At 43.2% G+C, this 26,388-nt stretch overlaps 1 protein-coding gene across 1 annotated transcript; it reads right to left on the bottom strand.

Moving 5' to 3' along the window:
• On the bottom strand, positions 1-1,716 carry LOC141629677 (uncharacterized). Its single transcript, XM_074442648.1, has 3 exons — positions 1,109-1,716; positions 807-1,042; positions 1-512 (listed from the first exon to the last, which is right to left on the bottom strand). Exons 1-3 carry the CDS (start codon positions 1,714-1,716, stop codon positions 1-3), a joined length of 1,356 nt encoding a protein of 451 aa, XP_074298749.1.
• Between the last annotated feature and the right edge of the window lie 24,672 nt (positions 1,717-26,388).

Raw genomic sequence — 26,388 nt, 5'->3', positions numbered from 1 at the left:
TCATGGTGTAGGGAACTTCAGACTCTGGTGGTACATGGATGGTACCGCCTTCATCTTATGGATCCATGGCCTTCTAAGGATTACATTGTAAGTGGACAGGCCGTCAATGACCAAGTACCTTACCTGCTTGTTGACTCCTCCGGCGTAGGTGGGGACCACGATTTCTTCCACGGAGTGTTTCATTTCCCCACTGAACCCTACTAGAGCCACGGTCTTTTTCAGCAAGTCTTTCTCTATGAACCCCATGTTTTTCAGAGTTTCCAACATTATAAGGTTAACAGAGCTTCCGATATCAACCAGGATTTTCCTTACCAGGCAGTTACCTATTGAAAGGGTGATTATCAAGACGTCGTGATGTTTTTCTCCCTCATCCGGGGCGTCAACCTCGTCAAATGTTACTGCGGCCAAGTCCTTCCTGCTGATCTGGCAGGAGAATTCCGGCTTGTCCCCTTCAGTCTCGGTGGCATGGCGTTTTGCTGCTGAGTTGGTCAGCCCACATATTTCGGATCCTCCTGTGATAACATTCACGACTCTAGAATACAGTGGGGATGGTGAAGGGAGAACCTATTCTGCTGATTCACTTTCGCGGATTTGGGCCCTTTTGGTAGCAAATGATCAAGGCACCCTGCTCACTTGAGGTGTTTTATCTCCTTGAGCAAGACCACATAATTTTCCGGGGCACATCCTACTAGCGTCCTTTTTGTCGTTCTCTCGGGGTATCGGCTTTTTGGGCCATCTGGCTCTTCCCCCGAGCTCCCTGAGCGCCTTTAGTATTCCTGCTATCCCAGTGGTGAAATCGTACTCACCCAACTTGGAAGGCAAGTTGGCACTTTCTGTCCAATCTACATCTCTAGTTATTTTGTTCACGGTGTTCTTGCTGTACGGCTTAGATCTTTCGCTTTTTTTCTCCATAGGGGCTTTCCTGCTGGTACGCTGTGTATCGTACAGGTGCCTTCTAGACTCATCTTCCTCTAAGCGGATGGCAGCCAATGCTTTTTCCTGTACGGCCTCAAAGGTGGTACAAGGGTACTTAGTGAGGTTCCTGTACAGGTCAGAATCCTAGTGGAGCCCCTGCCGGAACGCTTCTATCGTTGTGGGTATGTCATACCTGGGGATAGATACTTTCTCCTTGTTAAACCTGTTCAAGCAGTCCCAAGTGTATTCCTTAAATCTTTGGACCACTCGGTACAAGTCGCTCGTTTGTTTTTCAGGCTTGCGGCTACTGGCGAATTGTTGGTTAAAGTCATTGATCAGATCTGCAAAGGTGGAGATGGATATGTTGGGTAAGCTTACAACCCATTGTAGTGCTGCCCCAGACAAAGTTGCTCCGAAACCTTTACACATACATGCCTTCTTCAGGGAGCCAGTGGTCGTTACCACTATCATCTTTTTCTTGTATTGGTTGATTTGGTCAAACGTGTCAGCCGCCCCGTCATATAAGGTCATAGTTGGCGAACTAAACCCCTTTGGCATGCTGACGAGTGCTATGTTGTCCACAAAGGGGGAATCTGCATAACTCTCAAGTGCTACTATCTTCATCGACCTGGGCATTCCTGGTACCTTGCTGAGCATGGCCTCTGATCTCCTGCAATTGCTGTTCCACTGGAGTACTTGCTCCCAGTGGTATGTTATGAACTGACGAATAGAAGCCAAAAGGGTTGCCAACTGCGGGCGTTCCTCCTGGGTTTTACCCCATTCCATACGGTGGAACTGCATAGTTGATGGACAATGGGGGTCGCGTTGACAATTGGTGTGAACTGTGCGTCCAGTACCTGCTGGCTGTATACATTCACCCCTGAGAGAGCAATAGTTACCAAGAGTTCACCCTGCGGATTTCCCAGTACTGGCGGATTGCTGCCGAATGGCGGGGTGAAACCGAGTGTTAAGACCCCCAATCCTATTGATTCGATTGCTCCTGCTGGTAGCGCCATTCTTGTTGGAGGCATCATTCTTGGTGGTGGTATCACCCCTTGTGGCATCACCCCTAGTGGCATTATTCTTGGTGGATGTGTTACTCCTGGTGGTGACACCACCCCCAAATCTAGCCTGGTGACGAGTTCCTATAGGAAGGGTCTTCCCTCGTTCCCTCTGAGCACCTTCCGATCTGGCGTATGTTCTGCCACTTGCTGGGGCACCCCATCCCAAGATGCCGCATCCATCCTGTCTTTTAAGGCCTAGTTATCCCTTTGTAGGATCTCATTGTCCTTCTGTAATATAAGTTCTTCACGGCACGATGTAAAGTATCCATACCATGGAGTAGGTGCTGCTACGCATCTGGTGGTGTTACTCCAGCATGCTGAGGGACCACCGATTTTCCTCCTTATCTGACTGGGCTGCTTTCCCTACTAGTATTTTTCTGGCTCAATACTCCGGGTACCTTACTCGTGCGCCCTCCTCCCACATCTAAGGTTTTGGGCGATTGCGGTGGCTTAGCTGGTACCAATGTTGTTTTAACTGGCAGACTGGTGGTAACCATCCTGCTGTTGAGGGCTGGTGACCTTATCACCCCTGTTGCTGCTGGAAGGAATTGCACCACGGGTGGTTGCGAGATGGAACCTGGGGTGCTGGAGGTGTTCTGATCTGATCCGGACATGTTGGGCTTACTGCTTGGAAGGTTAACTTATAATATGACCACTATGCCCCACGGTGGGCGCCAAACTGTTTTGTTAAAAAATTACCGACTAGTTATTTTATCTTGGGTGGGTTAAAGCAGTCAATTTTGAGTTAATCTAACGACGATTTGAACGAATTGGCTAACTGAAGGAACAAAATAAAAGGTGCGAATAAAGTAAATGACACAAGGAAATTGGTGACGCGGAAAACCCGAATATAGGGAAAATCGTGGGGGGAAGTCGGTATCCCGCCAATGTATGCACTATAACTTTCTGGGGAACTGAGGAGGAATGAGGTGCTAATACAATTATGATGGAAATAAAGACTAATGCTCTTGGATAGTGATTGATACCATCGTCAGGTACCAAAAATAAATACCTATTACAACTAACAGAAGTCAGTGGCAAGTAGGGTCGATCTCCACAGGGAGATGGGAAAATGTTGGCCTAACTAAGTCTTTCGAGGTAACCAGTTCTTGGGGGGTTTGATTGATCGTTCTAAACTAATAATTTAAGGAAGAGAAAGAGAGTAAAAGGGTTGAAAGTAAACAGATAGAGAGAAAGCAGCTAAGACAGCCGGTTCACCATGATTCTTAAGTAATGTAATCTAAGGTCTCAGGTCAATGCAAGGTTAATCTACGGAGCAATGAATATCTCCTTCCGGTCTCAATTCGCCCTAAAACACTAATAGCTTAGCTTCCGCCCTCACTAAAGTGCCCTAATGTTCGCTACTGGTCTCACCCTTTCCAATCTTCCGATCTAGGTTAAGGTTTACTGTAATTTATTAACTATTTACGTCGACTCAATTAGACAAGAACAGTTAAATGTAGCGATTAACAACGTAGACCAAATTTGCATTAAACCTAATTACTCAATTTACACTTCCCTTAAAATCATGGCTCCCCTATGTCCTAGCAAGGGAGAATTAGCTACGTATTATCATTGGACTTGCAACAATATTACATGAGCACTAAAGATTAGGCATGATGATAAGAGTAAAGAGAGATTAATGACAACAAATAACAAATAAGAAATAAAGAGAAGGGAGCAATAGAAAACAATAATGAATAAAGATTAAGATTGAAAGAGAGCAATAGTACCGATTACCATTCATCCAAATTAGGGTTCAAGAGTAAAGTATAGAGAGTAGAGAGAAAGCATCCTAGTCAAGAGAGGAGAAGAAGTGGTCAGTCTATCGTACTAATAACCTAGCTTATATCTAAATTACGAAGCCCAACTCGAAAATAGGCTAAAACACGCATTGAACACAAAGTCTCTCGATCGAGTGAAATGAAACCACTCGATCGAGGACAAATCTTGAAATTCCTCTCGATCGAATAGAAATGGAATTCAATCGAGTACTCATTATATCAGCCAGTTCGATCAACTAACAGAACAGCTCGATCGAGTGATTCTTTGATGGATAAAGCATTCGATCGACCAAATAGTGTAGCAAAACTGGTCGATCGAGCTATATTAGCACGTTTGGACTCCTTGGCACCTTCCGAAGTCAGTTCACACGTCTCTAAGTGATGGATTCCTGGCTCTGATTCCTTATTCTTCAAAATGCATGCGAATAGGACAAGTTTAGGCTTGACTTTGCTACTTTCTGGTCCGTACCTACAATTTACACAAGACAAACCAAAGTAGACTATTCGAGGCCATTTGTAGCTTGATGCCACGTAAATAACACAGAAATGCGTGTAAAAATGAGGTAAAAACCTTATATAAAATACACGCATCAAATCTCCCCAAACTAAACCTTTGCTTGTCCCCAAGCAAACTATGAATGCAACTAAAGATAACTAACGGAACAGGACCAACTCGTCAGCTACAAATCACCCACCCAAACTAGTTTAATGCAACAACTTAACAAAGTAGCAATAGGTAAGTGCAAACGAGTTAAATCAATGTCTCAAACTACTGAACCGTCGACCTTGCAAGACTCATAAACATCGGACTCTCACGGGTCGCTCATCACACGAATTAAGCATAGGGTGAGTATATAAGCAAGAGATAGAAAGAAGTAAAGACGCTCACCTAACTCGACCTATAAGAACATGCATGTAGTCTAACATAAATAAAATCTCTACGACCATACATATGCATTCCAATCAACTAATGACTAAGATAGATGCCGAGGACTTACATTTGGGTAAGTGAGGTAATGGGTAAGAAGGGGAAATATTGAATTTGGAAATGTGGAGTTAGCAGCCGAGCTAGCAACAACAGATCCAAATTAGAAACACTTCCCTACTTCATACTCAATATATCAATACGGAATAGTGTCAAACTGCAGCATAAAACTCACTAACCACCATAAAATTGTTAACTCCCCATAAGATACAAATAGAACATGGGAGCATAAATCACAACATAATATACCTCTGGCTCATGATTTTTTCATAATCTTTTCTTTTTCTTTTTTTTTCATTCTTTTTTTTTCATTTTCCACAACAATTTTTTCTCATTCATATTTTCTTCATTCCCTTCAGCATTTCCACCCAATTCTCAAATCAGATATGTAACCAGATTGCAGTGAAATATTCCAAACAGCTATTATTACTAGCGCGGCTAGGGTAGGCAAAATTATAGATCGTAGCTGTATAGGACAAAATGGACAATTTGGCTATGTGGAGCTAATGGATATAATGAAATAAAGGGGACTGTCTCTCCTAACATGTGTCACCAACCATAGACCGAATGCATACAGGTATCAAGCAGACAGAATTCATGTTTATGCAAATTGATGTTACATGCCTTATAGAGAGTACTACTTACATCCTATATGAAACCGGTCATGAATGTCACCAGTTTATTAAGCTCTAACCTTAGAATATAAATGTAGCTTGCCAATACATGAGTCAAGTCTATTCGTTCAGATAAGAGAGAAACAAAAACTCGTGGATTATGCACATTACCATACCAACAGAATGTCAAGAGTATGCAAGGTAAGGGTATAGGTACTCAAAGTAGCGTCAAAGCTCAATCGTTCTGACTCAACCTAAATACAATAATAAAACGTGAAATTTTTGAAATTTTATGGGTGTTTATTTGTGTTTATTTTTTAAATAAAACAACAATGCATGCGAAAATAAAGAAACGTGCAAACTGAAATGCAACAAAACATGCAGACACGGATATGGATGCATACCCCCAAACCAAACTGTACAATGTCCTCATTGTACCATAAACAGAGAAAGAAATGCAAACTAAAGAGAAAAGGAAAGCGGGAGTCGGAAAACTTACAAGAAAACGTGAAGGAGGGACCTCCCCAAACCGACCATGAACATGGGAGGTCGCATAGAGCCTCGTAACATCGCAGCAGGTTAAAAATAGAAGCAGGAGCATTCAAGTACTCGATCGAGAGGGTCAGAGATGTTCGATCGAGTAAATAGGGTGCCAGAAATGCTCGATCGAGAAGATAGGGAGCTCGATCGAGAAAAGTGGTTTTGCAGGGATTCGATCGAGAGCAACAGATGCTCGATCGAGTAGAAATTCTAGCCAAAGTGTTCGATCGAGTAGAAAAATCACTCGATCGAACCTATATACCTGCAAAAACGCACAACAGAGTACGAGACTAATACAAGCGGCACAAGTTCAGCGTATAGAGTTTTAACACACAACATAAAAAGAAATAACAAGTTCAAACAAAAGTATAATAAAACAGTCCGGGTTGCCTCCCGGAAAGCGCAGGTTTAAGAGGTACCGCATGACCTTTCTGGCTTCAATTAGCTGGCTCATCAGGATTGTCGAAGTATAAGACTTCAACTCGGTTGTCTGCATCATTTGCTTCATGGTAATGCTTCACATATTGCCCATTTACCTTGAACCTATTGCTCTCGGAATTTTCTAACTCAATTGACCCAAACATAGTGACAGCTGTCACTGTATAAGGGCCACTCCAGCTGGACTTCAGCTTGCCAGGAAATAAGCGCAGTCGGGCATTAAACAACAACACCTTCTGCCCGACATAAAATTCTCGAGGTATGATCCGTTTGTCGTGTCATCTCTTCGTCTTCTCTTTATAGATGCGTGAGCTATCATAGGCATTCAGCCTAAACTCCTCCAGTTCATCTAGCTGTAATAAACGGTTCTGACCACACAACATAGGATCAAAGTTAAGTTCACGAATTGCCCACCAAGCTTTACACTCTAACTCAACAGGTAAATGACAGGACTTCCCATAAACCAGCCGATAAGGTGATGCACCAATCGGCATTTTAAAGGCAATCCAGTAAGCCTATAATGTGTCTTCCAGTTTAAGACTCCAGTCCTTCCGTGATTTAGAAACTACCTTAGCTAAAATATCTTTAATCTCTCGATTAGAGACTTCAACTTGCCCACTAGTTTGGGGATGATACCCCAAACCACGCTGGTGTTGGACACCAACCTTAGACAAAATAGAAGTTAGTTTCTTTTCTTTAAAATGCGTTCCCCCATCACTAATCACGACCCTAGGGACACCAAATCGGGGAAATATAATCTTTTTAAACATTTTAATCACGGTCTTGGCATCACAATTAGGTGAAGCAATCGCCTCCACCCACTTAGACACATAATCTACAGCTACCAAGATATACCTGTTACCTTTGCTAGGTGGGAAGAGTCCTTGGAAATCGATGCCCCAGACATCAAAAACCTCAACCTCTAGGATACCATTTTGTGGCATCTCATGTCTCTTGGAAATATTCCCGGAGCGTTGGCAAGCATCACAAGCTGAAACAAAAACCTTAGCATCAACAAACAAAGTAGGCCAGTAAAAACCAGACTGAAGTACCTTAGCCACGGTGCGCGATGGACCGTGGTGACCACCATAAAAAGAAGAATGACAGCCTTCCAAGATCACTCTGGTCTCCCACTGCAGAATACACCATCTGTAGAGACCGTCTGCACACTCCTTAAATAAATAAGTATCATCCCAGAAGTACTGCTTAGTGTTATTAAGAAAACGCTTCTTCTGCTGATGAGAAATGTCAGGTGGCAGCGTGCCACTAACAACGTAATTAGCTAAATTTGCATACCAAGGATCTTGGTTAATAATAAAGGACAAAACAGCAAATAAAGAGTCATCGGGAAAAGAATCATCAATAGGCATAGAATCTTCTCCCTCTTGCTGTGATAGTCGCGACAGATGATCAGCTACTACGTTTTCAGCACCTTTCTTATCTTTGATCTGCAAATCAAACTCCTGAAGAAGGAGTATCCATCTCAACAGCCGTGGTTCAGCTTCCTTATTAGCAATAAGGTGTCTCAGCGTTGCATAGTCAGTAAAAACAGTATCTTCTGACCCTATCAAATAAGAACGAAATTTTTCTAGCGCATAAACCACAGCTAGCAGCTCTTTCTCAGTAGTGGTGTACTTCACTTGAGCCTCATCCAGAGTTCGGCTCGCATAGTAGATTGCATTTAAAGCTTTGTCTTTCCTATGGCCTAGCACCGCTCCTAGTGCATAGTCACTAGCGTCGCACATAATCTCAAACGGCAAATCCCAGTCGAGAGGCTGTATAATCGGTGCCGAAATCAAGGCCTGCTTCAACCTATTAAAACAGTAAGACATTCATCAGTAAATACAAAGGGGGCATCCTTAAGCAACAGCTGTGTAAGTGGTTTAGCAATTTTAGAAAAGTCCTTGATAAACCGGCGATAAAAGCCAGCATGACCAAGGAAACTCCTCACTCCCTCGACATTAACAGGAGGAGGTAATTGCTGAATCACTTGCACCTTTGCTTTGTCAACCTCAATACCCCTGTCAGAAACTAAGTGCCCTAAGACAACTCCCTCGTTGACCATAAAGTGGCACTTCTCCCAATTAAGCACAAGATTAATCTCAATGCAGCGCTGCAACACTTTATCAAGGTTAGATAGATAGTTAGCAAAATCACGTCCGTAGACACTAAAGTCGTCCATAAAGACTTCCATAATAGACTCTATAAACGCAGAAAATATCCCCATCATGCACCTTTGGAAGGTGGCAGGGGCATTACACAAACCAAAAGGCATCCTGCGATAAGCAAAAACACCCTGAGGGCAAGTAAAAGTAGTCTTTTCCTGATCATCTGGATGAATAGGGATCTAAAAGAACACGGAATATCCATCTAGATAACAGAAAAACTTATGAGAAGCTAACCTTTCTACCATTTGATCAATGAAAGGAAGGAGAAAGTGATCTTTCTTTGTGGCGGCGTTCAGCTGTCTGTAGTCTATACACATCCGCCAGCCAGTTACTACTCTAGTAGGTATTAACTCGTTTTTGTCGTTCTTGACCACAGTAGTCCCTCCTTTCTTAGGAACTACCTGAACTGGACTCACCCACTTAGAATGACCAACAGAATATATAATACCTGCATCAAGCAGATTCATTACCTCAGCCATCACAATGTCCTGCATCTTCTGGTTCAGGCGGCGCAGACCTTGTTTGCAGAGCTTGTGATCTTCCTCAAGCTCAATTTTGTGCATGAAAATGTCTGGACTAATACCCTTAATATCATCCAATGAATAACCCATAGCTTTCCTGTTTTTCTTAAGCACATCTAACAAAGCGGTCAGCTGATCATCATCAAGTTTAGCACTAACAATGACTGGATATTGCTCTTATCATCTAAAAAAGCATATTTAAGATGAGAAGGAAGAGGCTTACGCTCGGGTAGTTTTACCTCTATGGCGCAAAGAGTACTGATCATTTGTTCCACTCTCTCTCCTTCAGCGTCGGTGAGTTCGTGCTCATCTAAAGCAGCTTCAAGCAAATCCAACACAGCATCATTGTTATCTGGGTTATCTGCACACTCATCTAAAAGCATCAAAGCTTCTAGTGGGTCCTTTATAAAAGAACCCGACCAGAAGTCATAAACCGACTCGTCAACAATATCAACAGAATAACAAGTATCCTCTATCATCGGCCGAGCAAGTGTACTGGGCACACTAAAAGTGATCGCGTCATCCCCTACTGCAAGAGTCAAACGCCCTTGTTTGACATCAATAATGGCCCCAGCTGTACATAAGAATGGTCTTCCTAGTATAATTGGGGTTCGGGTATCCTCAACTATATTTAGAACAATAAAGTCCACTGGTATAAAGAACTTGCCTACTTTGACAGGCACGTCCTCTAAGATACCCAAGGGTCATCTTACAAATCTATCAGCCATCTGTAATGTAATGTTAGTCATTTTAAGGTGACCCATATTAAGCTTCTTGCAAACGGAAAAGGGCATGACACTGACACTGGCTCCTAAATCACATAGAGCCTTGTTTATCACCTCGTTGCCTATAGTACAGGTAATAGAGAAACTACCCGGGTCTTCCATTTTAGGTGGAGCTTTATTTAAAAGTAAATTACTAGACTCTTCCATAAATGCAACAGTCTCAAATTCACTATGCTCTCTCTTACGCATCACAATGTCTTTCATAAATTTTGCGTAAGTAGGTACCTGGGTAATAAGTTCAGTAAAAGGGACGGTTACCTGGAGATTCTTGACCACGTCCACAAACTTACCGTACTGTCGCTCGACCTTAGCATCCTTCAGACGTCCCGGATAAGAAACCCTGGTAGCAATGAGTGGGCCCACGACCTTCTCTTTACCTTTATCAGCACGTGACACCTCCACAGCAGGGGAAGATGACACGGTAGCGGAATTAGATCTTGAATTTGAAGCTCAGCTGGTACTAGTGGTCGATCGAGCATTTTTTTTTACTTGATCGAACAGTTTCATCAGAAAGATTACTCGATCGAGTAATATTAACCTCTCAATCGAGTTCTTCAATTCCAGCATCACTTGATCGAGCCTCAGAATCACTCGATCGAATAACATTTTCTGCCAAGTTACTCGATCGAGAGGAATTAACTCCTCGATCGAATCCTTCAAATGGGGCACTTCTCGATCGAGTAGGTATTGTATTCGATCGAGTACTGCTGGAGGTTAAATCACTCGATCGAGTTAAGATATTACTCGATCGAGCTGCAGGATGATATTCAGCAGGGATATCGTCAATTAAATCCTCCAAATCATTATCCGGGGTATCATCACCTGTCACAACACCGTCTTCCGGCATTTTCGGTCCATCATAAGTAAGACCGCTTTGGAGATTAATAGTATTGATCGGGTCATATGGGGGTGGTTGATTCGCTTGATCTTGCATGAGCGAAAGACGCGCGACTTAACCTTGCAGTTCTACTATAGCATGATCACTTTTGTCGATCCTCTGGCCGAGCTGTAATGTCAAGTTCAGCACTAGGGACTTCAATTCTGCGAGTTCTCCATTTGTAAAAGATGAATCAATCGGTTGAGGTATTGGTTCAGAAAGGCCAGAAGTACTTGTTAATGTCAAATCTTCATATAGCTTAGAAAATGGAACTCCTTGCTTGAATTTTTGATAAGCACGGACACGCTCTACGTCCGCCATACAAGTAATAGGGTCATGACCCTCCGTACCGCATCTACCACAAACCACCTCATGCTTAGTGATAGCACAAACTTGTTCATGCACTTCCGTAGTTTGTATAATCTCTAGACTACCTAACCCTCCACTAGGACTCTCCACCTCAGCTATTATCAACTCATTTACATACCTACTTCCTCTGGTATTTCAATATTCGGCAACGTGGATGGCCATTTGTTCAATAAGATGCCATCCTTGATCATCCTCTACATTTTTCTGGAATCTCCCCTTGGCTGCATTATCAAGAATAGCTCTCTGGTCCGGGTATAACCCATTGTAGAATTGGGTATACAGGAACCAACGCTTAAAGCCATGATGAGGTGAAGATCGGATGAGCCTCTTGAACCTAGTCCAAGCCCCGTTCAAGTCTTCAGTAGGTAGTTGCTCAAATGCAGTAATTTGAGCTCTCAATGCATTAGTGCGCTGCGGTGGGAAATATCGTCTGTAAAAGGTTAGGGCAAGGGAATTCCAGTCAGTCACACTGGGAGCTTCCCTATCCAAATCTCTCAACCATTCCCGGGCATCATCAGTCAAGGAGAAAGGGAAAAGGACTTCCTTAACTCTATCTTGTGTCACCCCAGCAGCTAAAGGAATGGTGGAGCAATATTCTGTAAAGAGCTCTATATGCTTGCAAGGATCCTCTCCAGGTACCCCCCCTGAAGAGATTTCTCTCAACCAGCTGAATATAAGATGGGTGGATTCCAAAGGTCCCCGAATCAGTAGTGGGTAATAAGAAACCTTTAGGAAGGGAATCCACCGTAGGTTCTGAATGACTGGCGATATTCGGCATCCTAGCAGATAGAGTCGATAGCAAAACAGGTACGACAATGTTCTCTTCTAGAACGGATTTCCTGCAAAACTAATTAAGAACTTGCAAAAATATGAGATCAATCTCAAGGAATAAATTCCTTAAGACGAGAGACAAACTTAATAAGAGCAACAAAATTACGCCACCTCCCCGGCAACGGCGCCAAAATTTGATACTGTCGTCAGGTACCAAAAATAAATACCTATTACAACTAACAGAAGTCAGTGGCGAGTAGGGTCGATCTCCACAGGGAGATGGGAAAATGTTGGCCTAACTAAGTCTGTCGAGGTAACCAGTTCTTGGGGGGTTTGATTGATCGTTCTAAACTAATAAGTTAAGGAAGAGAAAGAGAGTAAAAGAGTTGAAAGTAAAAAGATAGAGAGAAAGCAGCCAAGACAGTCGATTCACCATGATTCTCAAGTAATGTAATCTAAGGTCTCAGGTCAATGCAAGGTTAATCTACGGAGCAATGAATATCTCCTTCCGGTCTCAATTCGCCCTAAAACACTAATAGCTTAGCTTCCGCCCTCACTAAAGTGCCCTAATGTTCGCTACAGATCTCACCCTTTCCCATCTTCCGATCTAGGTCAAGGTTTACTGTAATTTATTAACTAATTGCGTCGACTAAATTAGACAAGAACAGTTAAATGTAGCGATTAACAACGTAGACCAAATTTGCATTAAACCAAATTACTCAATTTACACTTTCCTTATAATCATGGCTCCCCTATGTCCTAGTAAGGGAGAATTAGCTACGCATTATCGTTGGACTAGCAACAATATTACATGAGAAATAAAGATTAGGCATGATGATAAGAGTAAAGAGAGATTAATGACAACAAATAACAAATAAGAAATAAAGAGAAGGGAGCAATAGAAAACAATAATGAATAAAGATTAAGATTGAAAGAGGGCAATAGTACCGATTACCATTAATCCAAATTAGGGTTCAAGAGTAAAGTATAAAGAGTAGAGAAAAAGCATCCCAGTCAAGAGAGGAGAATAAGTGGTTTGTCTATCGTACTAATAACCTAGCTTATATCTAAATTACGAAGCCCAACTCGAAAATAGACTAAAACACTCATTGAACACAAAGTCTCTCGATCGAGTGAAATGAAACCACTCGATCGAGGACAAATCTTGAAATTCCTCTCGATCGAATAGAAATGGAATTCGATCGTGTACTCATTATATCAGCCATTTTGATCAAGTAATAGAACAGCTCGATCGAGTGATTCTTTGATGGATAAAGCATTCGATCGACCAAATAGTGTAGCAAAACTGGTCGATCGAGCTACATTAGCACGTTTGAACTCCTTGGCACCTTTCGAAGTCAGTTCACGTGTCTCTAACTGATGGATTCCTGGCTCCGATTCCTTTTTCTTCAAAATATATGCGAATAGGACAAGTTTAGGCTTGATTTTGCTACTTTCTGGTCCGTACCTGCAATTTACACAAGACAAACCAAAGTAGACTATTCGGGGGCATTTGTAGCTTGATGCCACGTAAATAACACAGAAATGCGTGTAAAAATGAGGTAAAACCCTTATATAAAATACATGCATCATTGATGGCTAATGATTTTCTGGAGTTGTGATTGCGAGGATTAGTGAGTACCTTTGCTGCTTGACTTTGCTTGGTATTTATATCCATTTCCCCTCATGCACTCCTCCTCAACGCCTACCTCCTATCTTCGCTTAACTTCCCTCTTTTCATGGAGTTTGTTGTGCTGACCGAGTAATGGGATTTGAATCATTTGTGTTTTCCTTGCTTGAGATATTTGTGTGCCATGTCATCAATCCTTAGCCAATGCTTTGCTCCAATCGGTTGTCGCCATGTCACCAAGTGAATTTCTGGTAGAAAATTACCCAAACAATCAGCATGAATCACAAATATTCCTAATCTTCATGTCATAATCACCTATCAACTCCATCCATCTTCTCTGTCGCATGTTCAGCCCTTTTGAGTGTTGATACGTGCCTAATGTATAGTCTTTTTGGCCTATTTTAGCACGTATTTCTATGCATTTATCTACTATTTTTATAGTATTTTGCCCCGAATTGGCTACTTTGGTGTATTTTGTCCTTTTTATAGGAATGATCGCGAAAGTGGTGGAACCATGCTCCTTTTCGTCCTTTTTGCATGCATTTAGAGGAGACGGGATTGTCCCAGAGTGAGATGTTGCACCTGGAAGCGTCGTTGCACGCATTACGAGGCACTTGGGTGAAGACGTGAGCTGAATTGAAGATCCAAGTGGTCTATCGAGCTGTTTGGTGGTCGATCGAGTGGTCCCTAAGCTCCCCAAGGCTCGATCGAGCTATTCCTTACTCGATCGAGTAAGATGCACATGATCTAGGCCTCGATCGAGTGACCTTTTGGTCGATCGAGGGCCTTCTGTTGAGACATTGGTCGATCGAGTGGTGTTGCCTACTCGATCGAGAGGATTCGACCGTGGGCTTAATCAGTCCATGTTTTATTTCCGCATAAACACTTAGGGGTTTTGGCTATTTAACCTATGTTTTACTAGGTTATTAGTCATTCATTCGGACGATTCCTTTTACTATCTCTTTTACTATCTTTCACATTAGAACTATCGCTACTTTCCTACGTTACTTTTTCTCCTTCTCTTTTGTTGCTTGCGTTTTGGGATTATTTCACTCGGACTCGGTTGTTCTTTACGTCGGAATCGCTTAGATTGTAATCTCCTTTCTTCTCTTAATAATAATTAACCTTTTGTTGCATTGTTTTCTTGTTATTGTTATCATTCTTTCTGCCCTAATTTATATTATTGCATTTTATTGTTATTTCGTCATGTCTTCTTTGGAATCTTGTTTCTTTGCTAGTTCCATTAATAATATGAGTAGCTAAACCCTTTCATGTTGGGATTAGGGGATCTGCGGTAGAATAATGACGACGCAGTGAATGAATTAGGCAATTGACATAAGAGACTCTGTCACTATAGCAATATAACCGTAATTCTCGACCTAGTTGAGTGCACGCTTCTATGTCACCCATTAATCTAGCTACAATTAATCCTGGATCGAAAGATTGGACTAAATAGGCCTGCTATAAACAGGAGACTACCCTAATGAGGACGAAAGTTAAGTTAGTGGTATTTTAGGGTGGGAAGTGGACCGAAAGGACCTTCTAATATCCGTCTCGCATTAGTTAAATGCCCTCGAGTCATTTCTTGCTAAGTTGTTGTACTACCATAGTGAACCGAGTTCCCGACATGTCCCCCTCTTATTGATAGTTTTAAATCATTTTCCTGCTTATCTGCTCTTCTCTTTATTTCTCTTCCTTCAACTCCGTAGTTTAGAACCAAAAATTTAATCAACACCAATTGTTACCATAGGATTAGAAATAGATAGCTGTAGTTGCATTCCTCCCTGTGGATTCGATACTCGACTGCCTCTACTACATTTTTAGTTGAGACCGTTAGGTTTATTTTTGACAGGTACGCGGCAGACGTGTCAAATTTTGGCGCCGTTGGCTGCCGCATCTAGTATAGCCCTCTGATCATCATATAAACCATTGTAAAAATGGTTACACAGGCTCCACTTTTCGAAACCGTGATGCGGTATGGTCCACACCAGTTTCTTAAATCGAAGCCATGCCTCGTGGAAATTCTCGTCGGGCCCTTATTTGAAACTTGTTATCTGAGCTCTGATGGCGATGGTTCTCGAAGCAGAGAAATACTTCTTATAAAACGCTAATGCTAGCGTATTCCAATCCGTTATGCCGTGAGCAGCTCGGTCCAAATCCCTGTACCACTCCCTTGCAAAGATCGCGGAGTGAGAAGATGAACATAGTTTCTTTGATCGATCACATCACGCCGGTGGGAGGAGGTATGGAGCGCGATAATCAATGAAGGTCTCCATATCTTTGAGCATCTTCCTTCGCAGCTCCCCCGAACTGATTTTTCTCGACCATGCTAATGTAAGAAGGCTTCGGTTCGAACTTCCTAGCATCTCCTGGTAATTCGAACCCTTTATAGAGATTGTCAGCCGTGGGCTCGGAGTGACTAGCAATGGTTGCTTCCTCAGCCATTTCGGGAAATTCTGGGAAAGTGATAGACTCAAGTGATGAATTGGAAACTGGAGAAGACGGTGGATTGTCTTCGAAAAGCTCGTTCTCGTAAAAGTTACCACGAGAACTAGGCTCTTCCTCGGCCTGTTGCTCTTGAAATAGTCTCCGTTTTACGCGCAGAGATCTCTCAATCTCGGGATCAAAAGGTAGTAGTGGCCCACCTTGCGACCTGCGCATAAGACGAAACTACAGACAAGATATGAGAATAGTCTAAGGAACGATGTTCCTTAAACTAAAAGAAGAATTAAAGTTAAACAGCTAGTAAATTAAACAATTGCCTCCCCGGCAACGGCGCCAAAATTTGACACGTCTGTCGCGTACCTGTCAAAAATAAACCTAACGGTCTCAACTAAAAATGTAGTAGAGGCAGTCGAGTATCGAATCCACAGGGAGGAATGCAACTACAGCTATCTATTTCTAATCCTATGGTAACAATTGGTGTTGATTAAATTTTTGGTTCTAAACTACGGAGTTGAAGGAAGAGAAATAAAGAGAAGAGCAGATAAGCAGGAAAATGATTTAAAACTATCAATAAGAGGGGGACATGTCGGGAACTCGGTTCACTACGGTAGTACAACAACTTAGCAGTAAATGACTCAGACGAACTAATGCGAGACGGATATTAGAAGGTCCTTTCGGTCCACTTCCCACCCTAAAATACCACTAACTTAACTTTCGTCCTCATTAGGGTAGTCTCTTTTGTTTATAGCGGGCCTATTTAGTCCAATCTTTCGATCCGGGATTAATTGTAGCCAGATTAATGGGTGACATAGAAGCGTGCACTCAACTAGGTCGAGAATTACAGTTATATTGCTATAGTGATAGAGTCTCTTATGTCAATTCGTCTAATTCATTCACTACGTCGTCATTATTCTACCGCAGATCCCTAATCCCAACATGAAAGGGTTTAGCTACTCATATTATTAATGGAACTAGCAGCAAACAAGATTCCAGCAGAAGACATGACGAAATAACAATAAAATGCAATAATATAAATTAGGGCAGAAAGAATGATAACAATAACAAGAAAACAATGCAACAAAAGGTTAATTATTATTAAGAGAAGAAAGGAGATTACAATCTAAGCGATTCCGGCGTAAAGAACAACCGAGTCCGAGTGAAATAATCCCAAAACGCAAGCAACGAGAGAAGGAGAAAAACTAACGTAGGAAAGTAGCAGTAGTTCTAATGTGAAAGATAGTAAAAGAGATAGTAAAAGGAATCGTCCGAATGAATGACTAATAACCTAGTAAAACATAGGTTAAATAGCCAAAACCCCTAAGTGTTTATGCGGAAATAAAACATGGACTGATTAAGCCCACGAAGTCGAAATCCTCTCGATCGAGTAGGCAACACCACTCGATCGACCAATGTCTCAACAGAAGGCCCTCGATCGACCAACAGGTCACTCGATCGAGGCCTAGATCATGTGCATCTTACTCGATCGAGTAAGGAATAGCTCGATCGAGCCTTGGGGAGCTTAGGGACCACTCGATCGACCACCAAACAGCTCGATAGACCACTTGGATCTTCAATTCAGCTCACGTCTTCACCCAAGTGCCTCGTAATGCGTGCAACGACGCTTCCAGGTGCAACATCTCACTCTAGGACAATCCCGTCTCCTCTAAATGCATGCAAAAAGGACGAAAAGGAGCATGGTTCCACCACTTTCGCGATCATTCCTATAAAAAGGACAAAATACACCAAAGTAGCCAATTCGGGGCAAAATACTATAAAAATAGTAGATAAATGCATAGAAATACGTGCTAAAATAGGCCAAAAAGACTATACATTAGGCACGTATCAAATCTCCCCAAACCAAACCTTTACTCGCCCTCGAGTAAGCTCAAAACAAAACTAATGGAACGGAAATGATAACTCAGAGCTAGCTTAACTTGTCTACTTGAACCAATTTAATGCAACAGAAATCAATAGTTAAAGCTAGGCAGTCAATACGCAAACGAATTATAAGTCGTTTCATAAATAAAGCTGACCTATCGACCTTGCAAGACCAACAAAACTGGACTCTCACGTGGTCACTCTTCTCTCATGAAGCAAAGGGCAAATGTAATATGTAAAAGAGAGAAGAAAAGACAGTCACTCGCCTAACTGCGACCTACATAGCATGCATGCAACAAAAATGAAAGACAATTCAAGTACTAATGCACACACTCCAACCAAATAATGTCCGTCACGGTAGAGGATTTGCAATTAATATGGGAATAGTGAGGTTCAGGTGAGAAAAGGCAAAACAAGTTATGGAAATGTGGAGGTAAAAGCGTCAAGCTAGTTCCTAACAGGACCATAATAAACCATCCGGATCTCAAACTGACTGAAAGACTAACACAGGTGCCCTTCACTTGGCACAAAACTCACTAGACTGAAAGCACAATCTCCTCAAAAAAAATATAGAATAAGAGTGGAGGAGCTAGACGGTCACAAAGTTCCCTTTTTTAAACACCGTCTGAGACAACTAACTGGAACAACCAACCCTCTTGTCGATTGTACGTCTTCAAACATCTTCTCAACTCTGACAAGAGGGGACAACTTTTTACACAATCTCTATTTCTTTCTTCTTTTTGTACGTGAATCATAGATGATTTAGCCACTCACAGGGCTGAATACGGGAATTCAAGGGGAAACCAAAGGAGAGCCGTTGAATCTTCTTCGATGGCCGCATTAGAAGCCCTTCTTTGCTAGGTTCGACAAGTATGAACTAGGGGGAGCTCTCAAGCCAGGGATGTACCAGGTTAATGCTATGACATGACGGTCCTTTCGTGCATACAAGGTGCGGGGTAGATGGACATGTCGATGATTATTGTCCTAGTCCTTATGAGCAATGTGCTTTGCCTTTCAACACTACGAGGCAAAACAACACTCATTACGAGCCGAATATCCACCCCAATTTGAGGTGGAGTAACCGAACAACGTACTCAATCCCACCGCCCCTCCAAATCGGGCCGCAACAACCATACATCCCTCCACATCAGAAGCAACAAGGCTATCAGAAGCCTCCGTCCTTTAACCCTCCTAACCACGGTTCATCTTCAAGTGGGGTGAGTGAAATGGGCGAGTTAAAGTCTATGATGCAAGCCATTACAAAGCGACTTCATGCGAGTGATCAACTAAGAAGCACAAGTGATCAACAGCGAGACGCGTCCATAAAGGCACTTGAGACTCAAGTTGCCCAACTCGCCGCGAATCAATCCTCGAGGAAGCCGGGTCATTTACCGACTCAAAATGAGAAGAACCCAAACGAGACGGTACATTTGATAGAGTTGAGAAGCGGTCTTTCTTATGAAGGACCGAGAAAGGAAGAAATCGGACACGAAATAGTCAGAATCGATGATGAACAACGTGTTACGTTAAGAAAAAGGGCTCACGACGAAGCGATTACTCGATCGATGAAATCGGTGTTCGATCGAGTGGGAATGGTGAAGAATCTGTCGATCGAGTAGTCTTTCTACTCGATCGAGTGAATCTGGAAGTGAAGATGGTCGATCGAGTGGGAATGTTGCTCGATCGACGAAGTTCTTGAAGAAGGTGCTCGATCGAGTGAACACATTGCTCGATCGAGTGATATTGATGATGGGAAGCTTATTCGAGAGCCTGCTAGTGCTCGTTTAAGCGAGGAATTACCAGAAAGGCCTCGTTCGAGAGGTAAGAAGCGCCCAAAGGATACTGAACTTGCTCCGGAAGACACTTTAGAAGCGAGAAATAAGGGACTCGAGATTCCAATTACTGTTCCCTTCCCGAGGCGGCTGCAGAATACCAAGATTAATCAACAGTTTGGCAAATTTGTTGAGCTTTTGAAGAGTTTGGAAGTTTCCGTGCCGTTCACTGAATTGCTGACCAAGGTACCCTCTTATTTAAAATTTATGAAAGAGATTTTAGCACGTAAGAGGACCATTAATGATAATGAGACCGTAGCTTTGACTGAGATGGGGTCAACCCTATCTCAAAATAAGCTACCTCTTAAGCAATCAGACCCGGGTAGTTTTTCGATCCCTTGTCACATAGGAATGCAATTGATTGATAATGCGCTATGCGATTTAGGCGCTAGCGTTAGTGTTTTACCATTGTCTCTAGCTAAGAGACTTGGTGTGACAAAACGAGTTGCACCAACATGATATCCGGATGGCCGATCGTAGTTTATCACGGCCACTAGGTGTAGCGGAAGACGTACCTGTTCGGATCGGGAAGTTCTTTATTCCCGTCGATTTTGTCGTCTTAGATATCCCCGAAGATGTGCACACCCCTATCATTTTAGGGAGATCATTTTTGTCCACTTTGCCCGTGCGGTGATAGATGTCGGGGAAGACTTTGACCTTCCGGGTAGGGGATGAGGAGGCGACTTTTCATCGGTCCAAGTTCCGGAGGGCTCCCATGCAAGCTCGGCCTTGCAATGCCCTTTCTTCTTGACCCTATTATTGACACTCCAGGATGAAAATTTGGAGAATATTCTTTATTATTGCTAACCCTCCGCCTCATCGAGAGCAAAAAGGAGAAAAAATCGTCTGTTTCCCTTCTGCTGAGTGCAGGATGAAGGCAAGAAAGGAGTTGTCAAAGGACGTAGTACAACCATTATCAATCGAATCGGAGCAAAGGATGCCAAGGAAGATGACGGAGAGGGCGAGGGCGACGAAGACAGTTCGCACCTACATAGATGGGAACTACATTCCTCCTCTTGTATGCATGAACATAATTCAAGCTCATGGAAATCAAAGAGGACGGTCGTATCGGCTGAAGTGACGTCCTCGATCGAGAAAGCCCACCAAGGGGCTACTGAAAGCTAATGGGAATTAAACGGGGAAATGCCCCGTGTAACAAAGTGTAATAGATATTCGTTTGAATTTCTTTTGAATTTATTTATTACGCTTTTAATTAGGACAATTAGTTTAGACATTTTTTTAGCGTAGACGAGACTATAGACTTGTGTTTCTGCATTTTTGGTATTTTGGGATGTGTTTGGACGTGTTTTATGCAGGTTTGGGAAATGTCACGCATTTCGAGGAAATAAAGACGGAAATTCGAAGAAGTCTACACGAGGTAGTCCTCGATCGAGTACTTTTGTACTCGATCGAGTGAAAAATGGTTCGATCGAGCTCGTTGTTACTCGATCGAGGAAGGCCACGAGAGGAATTGATCGATCGAGAGGATCATTGCTCGATCGATCAAAAGGGACAGCAAAAGTCCTCGATCGAGTGATTAAAACCACTCGATCGAGTGAGATGAACAGGGACAACGGGAGTTTTCTTTCTTAAACTCTTTATTTCCCTAATTTTATTTCATTTCACTCATAATTTCCGTCTAACCCCTCTCTAATGTGCGATTGATTTATCCCCAAATCCCCAATTTTTGCCCAAAATCATCAAATCCACCACCTACATTCTATCACTAGCACTTAATTCTTCAATAGCCCCTTATACTCCCCCTCTTTTGTGCTCGTTTTTGCGGATTTAAGAGGGATTAGGGTTTGCGGTTTTTCAATCGAAAATCCGCCTTGGTTGATTGTTTCTTTTGAAGTTTAATTGCTTTGTAGGTTAATCATCATCAAGTAAGTGTTTTCTTTCACACTCTTTGCATATTTTCTTCATTTAATTCAAATTTCTTTGAGGTGATTGAATTAGGGTTCGAAAATTCCTTGTCTAGTCGAATTTATTCGATTAAATTGTGTTTATTTGCCCTAGATTAGCTTGTTGATGATATTTTCGCAATTCCTCACTGCTTCTACATGTTAAGTTCGAATTTCGCGCGATTTCCGCGATTAGGGTTCCTGTGAGTCGAATGTGTCGACTGTCAGACGGTTTTCTGTTGCCTTGCTTGCTTAACTTCATCCATACTCATTTATCATCATTGTTTGTTAACTAATCGCGTTACCGTCCCCTATCGCCTTTATATCTTTGTGAATTATTAGGAATCTCGCTGCTGTTGTGTGGTTATTCTCGGCCCAGTCATACATGCCACCATTTACGGTTTTCATCTTTGTATTAGCCCTTTTTGCGATCCTTTGCTTTATCATATTATCACCACTCACTTGTTGCTTTTTTAAATTTTTGAGGAATTGTTTGGTTTTGATTCTTTGTCGTCGATTGTTTCGACCAATAGGGCCATCCTTTTTCTTTGTCACATGTTGGTTAGCGGTTGTTTTAGCCACGGTTAGCGACATCTTCTCTTATTCGTGCCCTTTGATACCTTGCAGGATGGACGCGAGTTCTTTGCCTTCTACTAGTACGTCCTCCCGGCTCGTCCCGTGGCGAGTCGGTGGTCCCTGCTTTGTTGCCACTAGCTCCGCCTTGGTCACCACTGCGGCACCGTTCTACTTGTCTCACTTTGGACGATTTTACTCATGGCTAGCTCGGTAGGGAGCTCGGTTCAGCTACACCGCCACCACTCCCTCTAGGGCCTTTCTCCTTCTTTGGATGCGGACGCACTCCTCGTCTCCCGCACTGGTATCTTGCCGCCACCGAGGCCACATCAGCGGGCTAGCCGATTAGCCATCACTTCCAGGCCCTTACGAGGCTGTTGCTACGGGAGAGGGCACTCTCACACCTTTACCGAAGATACCCACGGTACATTTCACTTCGACGCTCACCGGAAAGCGGTTAATTGCTTTACTTCGTTGCCCTCTCTCCCCCACCCGTTTCCTTGCGCAGACTGACCTAGAGACCTTAGGCATTTATGAGGAGGTCTGTAGTTTGTTGAACGGGACGGGTATGTCGGGTCTGATTACCATGCATGAGGCTACTATTCGTACCCTTACGTACGAATTCTTTAGCTCCTATTCCTTTGACACCGAGTCTTATGATGCTGACCACTCCGGTTCCTGCATTTCCTTTCGACTCCGCAATGAGTCGCACCACTGGACTTTGGCCAAGTTTGGCCAAGTTTTAGGCCTAGTTAGTGACGGTCCCACCCCCCACCTCGAGACCTCCTTCGACCACTGCTGGGCTGCTCTTTCTCACACTCCCTTCCACTCACGGAAGGGAGCTCACATTCACTTACCTGCGCCCCGTTACTACTTGCGTCTGTTAGGAGAGACCATTTTTGGGCGCCCTGAGTCCAATAACGTGACCAACACTGAGCTAGCGATTCTCGCGGGGTACCTCAACATTGACTACGGTACCCGTTTGTTCTCAACATTGCCTGTCTGGTAGCTCGGCATTGGAACGGAATTGGGACTCGGGTCAAGACATTGTTGTGCAGGCGGGCTAGTGACTAGGATTGCCCGCCACCTTTACCCCACGACCCTTCACTTGCGCACCCGATAGGGATGCTTCTTACCTTGACACAGGTGCCATGGGTGACTTCGCCTGGTTCCCAAAGGCGAAGGGGAGTGCGAGGACGTGGAAGATTTGTGGTTCCACGTCTATTACCTTGCCGTGCTCTACCCTTCCGCCACTTTTACCGCTCCCTCTCTGGCTGGCGAGGGAGCGAGGCCACCTCCACCTACCTACCACCTTACCTTCACCCTCCTTCTTCTTCTAGGAAGAGGAAGCGGGAGGCGGAGCATCCTCTAGCTCTCGGCCTCCGACTCGGGCCCAGGCGGACCTACACCCACGCCTCGGCCTACACCCACTCGGACTCATACTCCACCCCCCCACTTGACCCTCCCTCGACCCGGCCTTTCCGGAACTTTGTCGCCCTCTGTTTTAGGGGCGCCCGAGGTCATGGACCAAGGGCGTCGTGATGCCGTGCTTTCGGATATGTGCGGGTACATTGCGAGATGAGACGGGATATGGCTTTGGCTGTATTCCCGCTCTACGAGTTCCATATCCGAGCCGGCGGCCGATTCCCGGAGGGTGGCCGCATCCTTCCTTCTACCGATACCCGGCGGACGGGTACCCTCCACTTTATTCGACTCGGAGGAGGAGCCGGAGGAGACAATGCGGTAGCACGAGAGGTGCGGTTCTGGGCAGGCGGCGGCACGGCGGGCTGCCCGAGAGAGGAGCGAGTGACCCTCCGTTTGTACCCGGTCCGGAGGATCGGCTGAGATGACGACGAGTCTCCCCCTTGTTTGTTCTTTGGTTTGGGAGACCGTTTTTGTTGAGTCGGAGTACGAGAGAGACGGCGGTGCCGACGACGAGTAGCTCTTGGTCTACTCACTTCCCCAGTTTTCTGGCTGGTTTGGGGAAGTTCGTGTTTTGTATGTTCTCTTACTCTTTTTATTTCGTCTCCTTTATTTTTATTTTATTGGTTGTATACTCCCATCCCCCATTTTTCTGCTGGTGTATGCTGGAGGACAACGAGGGCGTTGTCCGTTTTGGTTTGGGGAGGGTATTGCATCCTTTTGAGTCTGCATCTGCATTTGTTTTGCATTCACGTTTAATTTTTCAGTTTGCATTTGTTGTTTATTTTCAAAAAAATCAAAAATCCAAAAAATTAGAAAATTTCAAAAAAAAACTCAAAAATATTCACGTTTAATTTTGCATATAGGTTGAGTCGGAACGGTAGATTTCCGTGATGAAATTGCACTTAACTTGTCATACCACTTGAGCCTTGCACTTTATTGATGGTTTTTAGCTTTGTCAATACGCATAGTCTACAATTTCTGTTCAAATAATAGTATTGTTTAGACTTGACCTAATAAACTGGCAAACTACTTAAAAATTCTGAGTTTTAGAGCTATAATTGGTGCCATTCATGACCAGTTCATTAGGAATTTTGAGAGTAGTACTCCTTGCATAGCATGTTCGTCTCATTTGCACATTTATGACATTCAATTTCTCGTCAAATGCACATATTCGGTCTGCGGTTGGTGTCACATGCAGGGAGGGTCTTGCAAAATTTCCCCTTCTTTACATCTTTCACCCATTTAGCTCCACATTGACCAAAACTTGCCTTTTTGACCCATTAGCCACATTCCAAATCGAGCCTACCTAGTCAAGCTAGTTAGTTAGTGTCCTTTTGTGGTATGTTTTCCGTTGCAGTTTGGTCCGTAATTCCCGTTTGGAGTTGGTGTTTGTATTAAGGAAGGAGGAAGAGAAAAAAAAAGTATTGAAAAAGAAAAAAAAAAAAAAAAAAAAAGGAGAAACGTGTTGCAAAAAAAAAAAAAAAAAAAAAAAAAGAAAAATGAAAAAAAAAAAACATGATGAGATTCACGTACAAAAAGAAGAAAGAAATAGAGATTGTGTAAAAAGTTGTCCCCTCTTGTCAGAGTTGAGAAGATGTTTGAAGACGTACAATCGACAAGAGGGTTGGTTGTTCCGATTAGTTGTCTCGGACGGTGTTTAAAAAGGGAACTTTGTGACCGTCTAGCTCCTCCACTCTTATTCTATATTTTTTTGAGGAGATTGTGCTTTCGGTCTAGTGAGTTTTGTGCCAAGTGAAGGGCACTGTGTTAGTCTTTCGATCAGTTTTGAGATCCGGATGGTTTATTATGGTTCTGTTAGGAACTAGCTTGACGCTTTTACCTCCACATTTCCATAACTTGTTTTGCCTTTTCTCACCTGAACCTCACTATTCCCATATTAATTGCAAATCCTCATTTGTGACGGACATTATTTGGTTGGAGTGTGTGCATTAGTACTTGAATTGTCTTTCATTTTTGTTGCATGCATGCTATGTAGGTCGCGATTAGGCGGTGACTTGTCTTTTCTTCTCTCTTTTACATATAACATTTGCCCTTTGCTTCATGAGAGAAGAGTGACCACGTGAGAGTCCGATTTTGTTGGTCTTGCAAGGTCGATAGGTCGGCTTTATTTATGAACGACTTATAATTCGTTTGCGTATTGATTTTGCCTAGCTTTAACTATTGATTTGTTGCATTAAATTGGTTCAAGTAGACAAGTTAAGCTAGCTATGAGTTATCATTTCCGTTCCATTAGTTTTGTTTTGAGCTTACTCGAGGGCGAGTAAAGGTTTGGTTTGGGGAGATTTGATACGTGCCTAATGTATAGTCTTTTTGGCCTATTTTAGCACGTATTTCTATGCATTGATCTACTATTTTTATAGTATTTTGCCCCGAATTGGCTACTTTGGTGTATTTTGTCCTTTTTATAGGAATGATCGCGAAAGTGGTGGAACCATGCTCCTTTTCGTCCTTTTTGCATGCATTTAGAGGAGACGGGATTGTCCCAGTGAGATGTTGCACTGGAGGCGTCGTTGCACGCATTACGAGGCACTTGGGTGAAGACGTGAGCTGAATTGAAGATCCAAGTGGTCTATCGAGCTGTTTGGTGGTCGATCGAGTGGTCCCTAAGCTCCCCAAGGCTCGATCGAGCTATTCCTTACTCGATCGAGTAAGATGCACATGATCTAGGCCTCGATCGAGTGACCTGTTGGTCGATCGAGGGCCTTCTGTTGAGACATTGGTCGATCGAGTGGTGTTGCCTACTCGATCGAGAGGATTTCGACCGTGGGCTTAATCGGTCCATGTTTTATTTCCGCATAAACACTTAGGGGTTTTGGCTATTTAACCTATGTTTTACTAGGTTATTAGTC

This window comes from Silene latifolia, chromosome Y (genome assembly GCF_048544455.1).
Source record: "Silene latifolia isolate original U9 population chromosome Y, ASM4854445v1, whole genome shotgun sequence".
NCBI classification, from domain to species: Eukaryota; Viridiplantae; Streptophyta; class Magnoliopsida; order Caryophyllales; family Caryophyllaceae; genus Silene; species Silene latifolia.
The sequence above is the reverse complement of the archived record's forward strand: the minus strand, read 5'-3'. Positions and strand labels throughout refer to the sequence as shown.

Bases quoted from the DNA above. Each gene is read 5' to 3' on its own strand.
- LOC141629677 (XM_074442648.1), bottom strand. From the start codon at position 1,716: ATGCAGTTCCACCGTATGGAATGGGGTAAAACCCAGGAGGAACGCCCG. The intron at 1,043-1,108 runs GTATGACATACC...TGACCTGTACAG, and splicing joins GAGAAAGTATCTATCCCCAG to GAACCTCACTAAGTACCCTT. The intron at 513-806 runs GTGAGTACGATT...ATGTTATCACAG, and splicing joins CAACTTGCCTTCCAAGTTGG to GAGGATCCGAAATATGTGGG.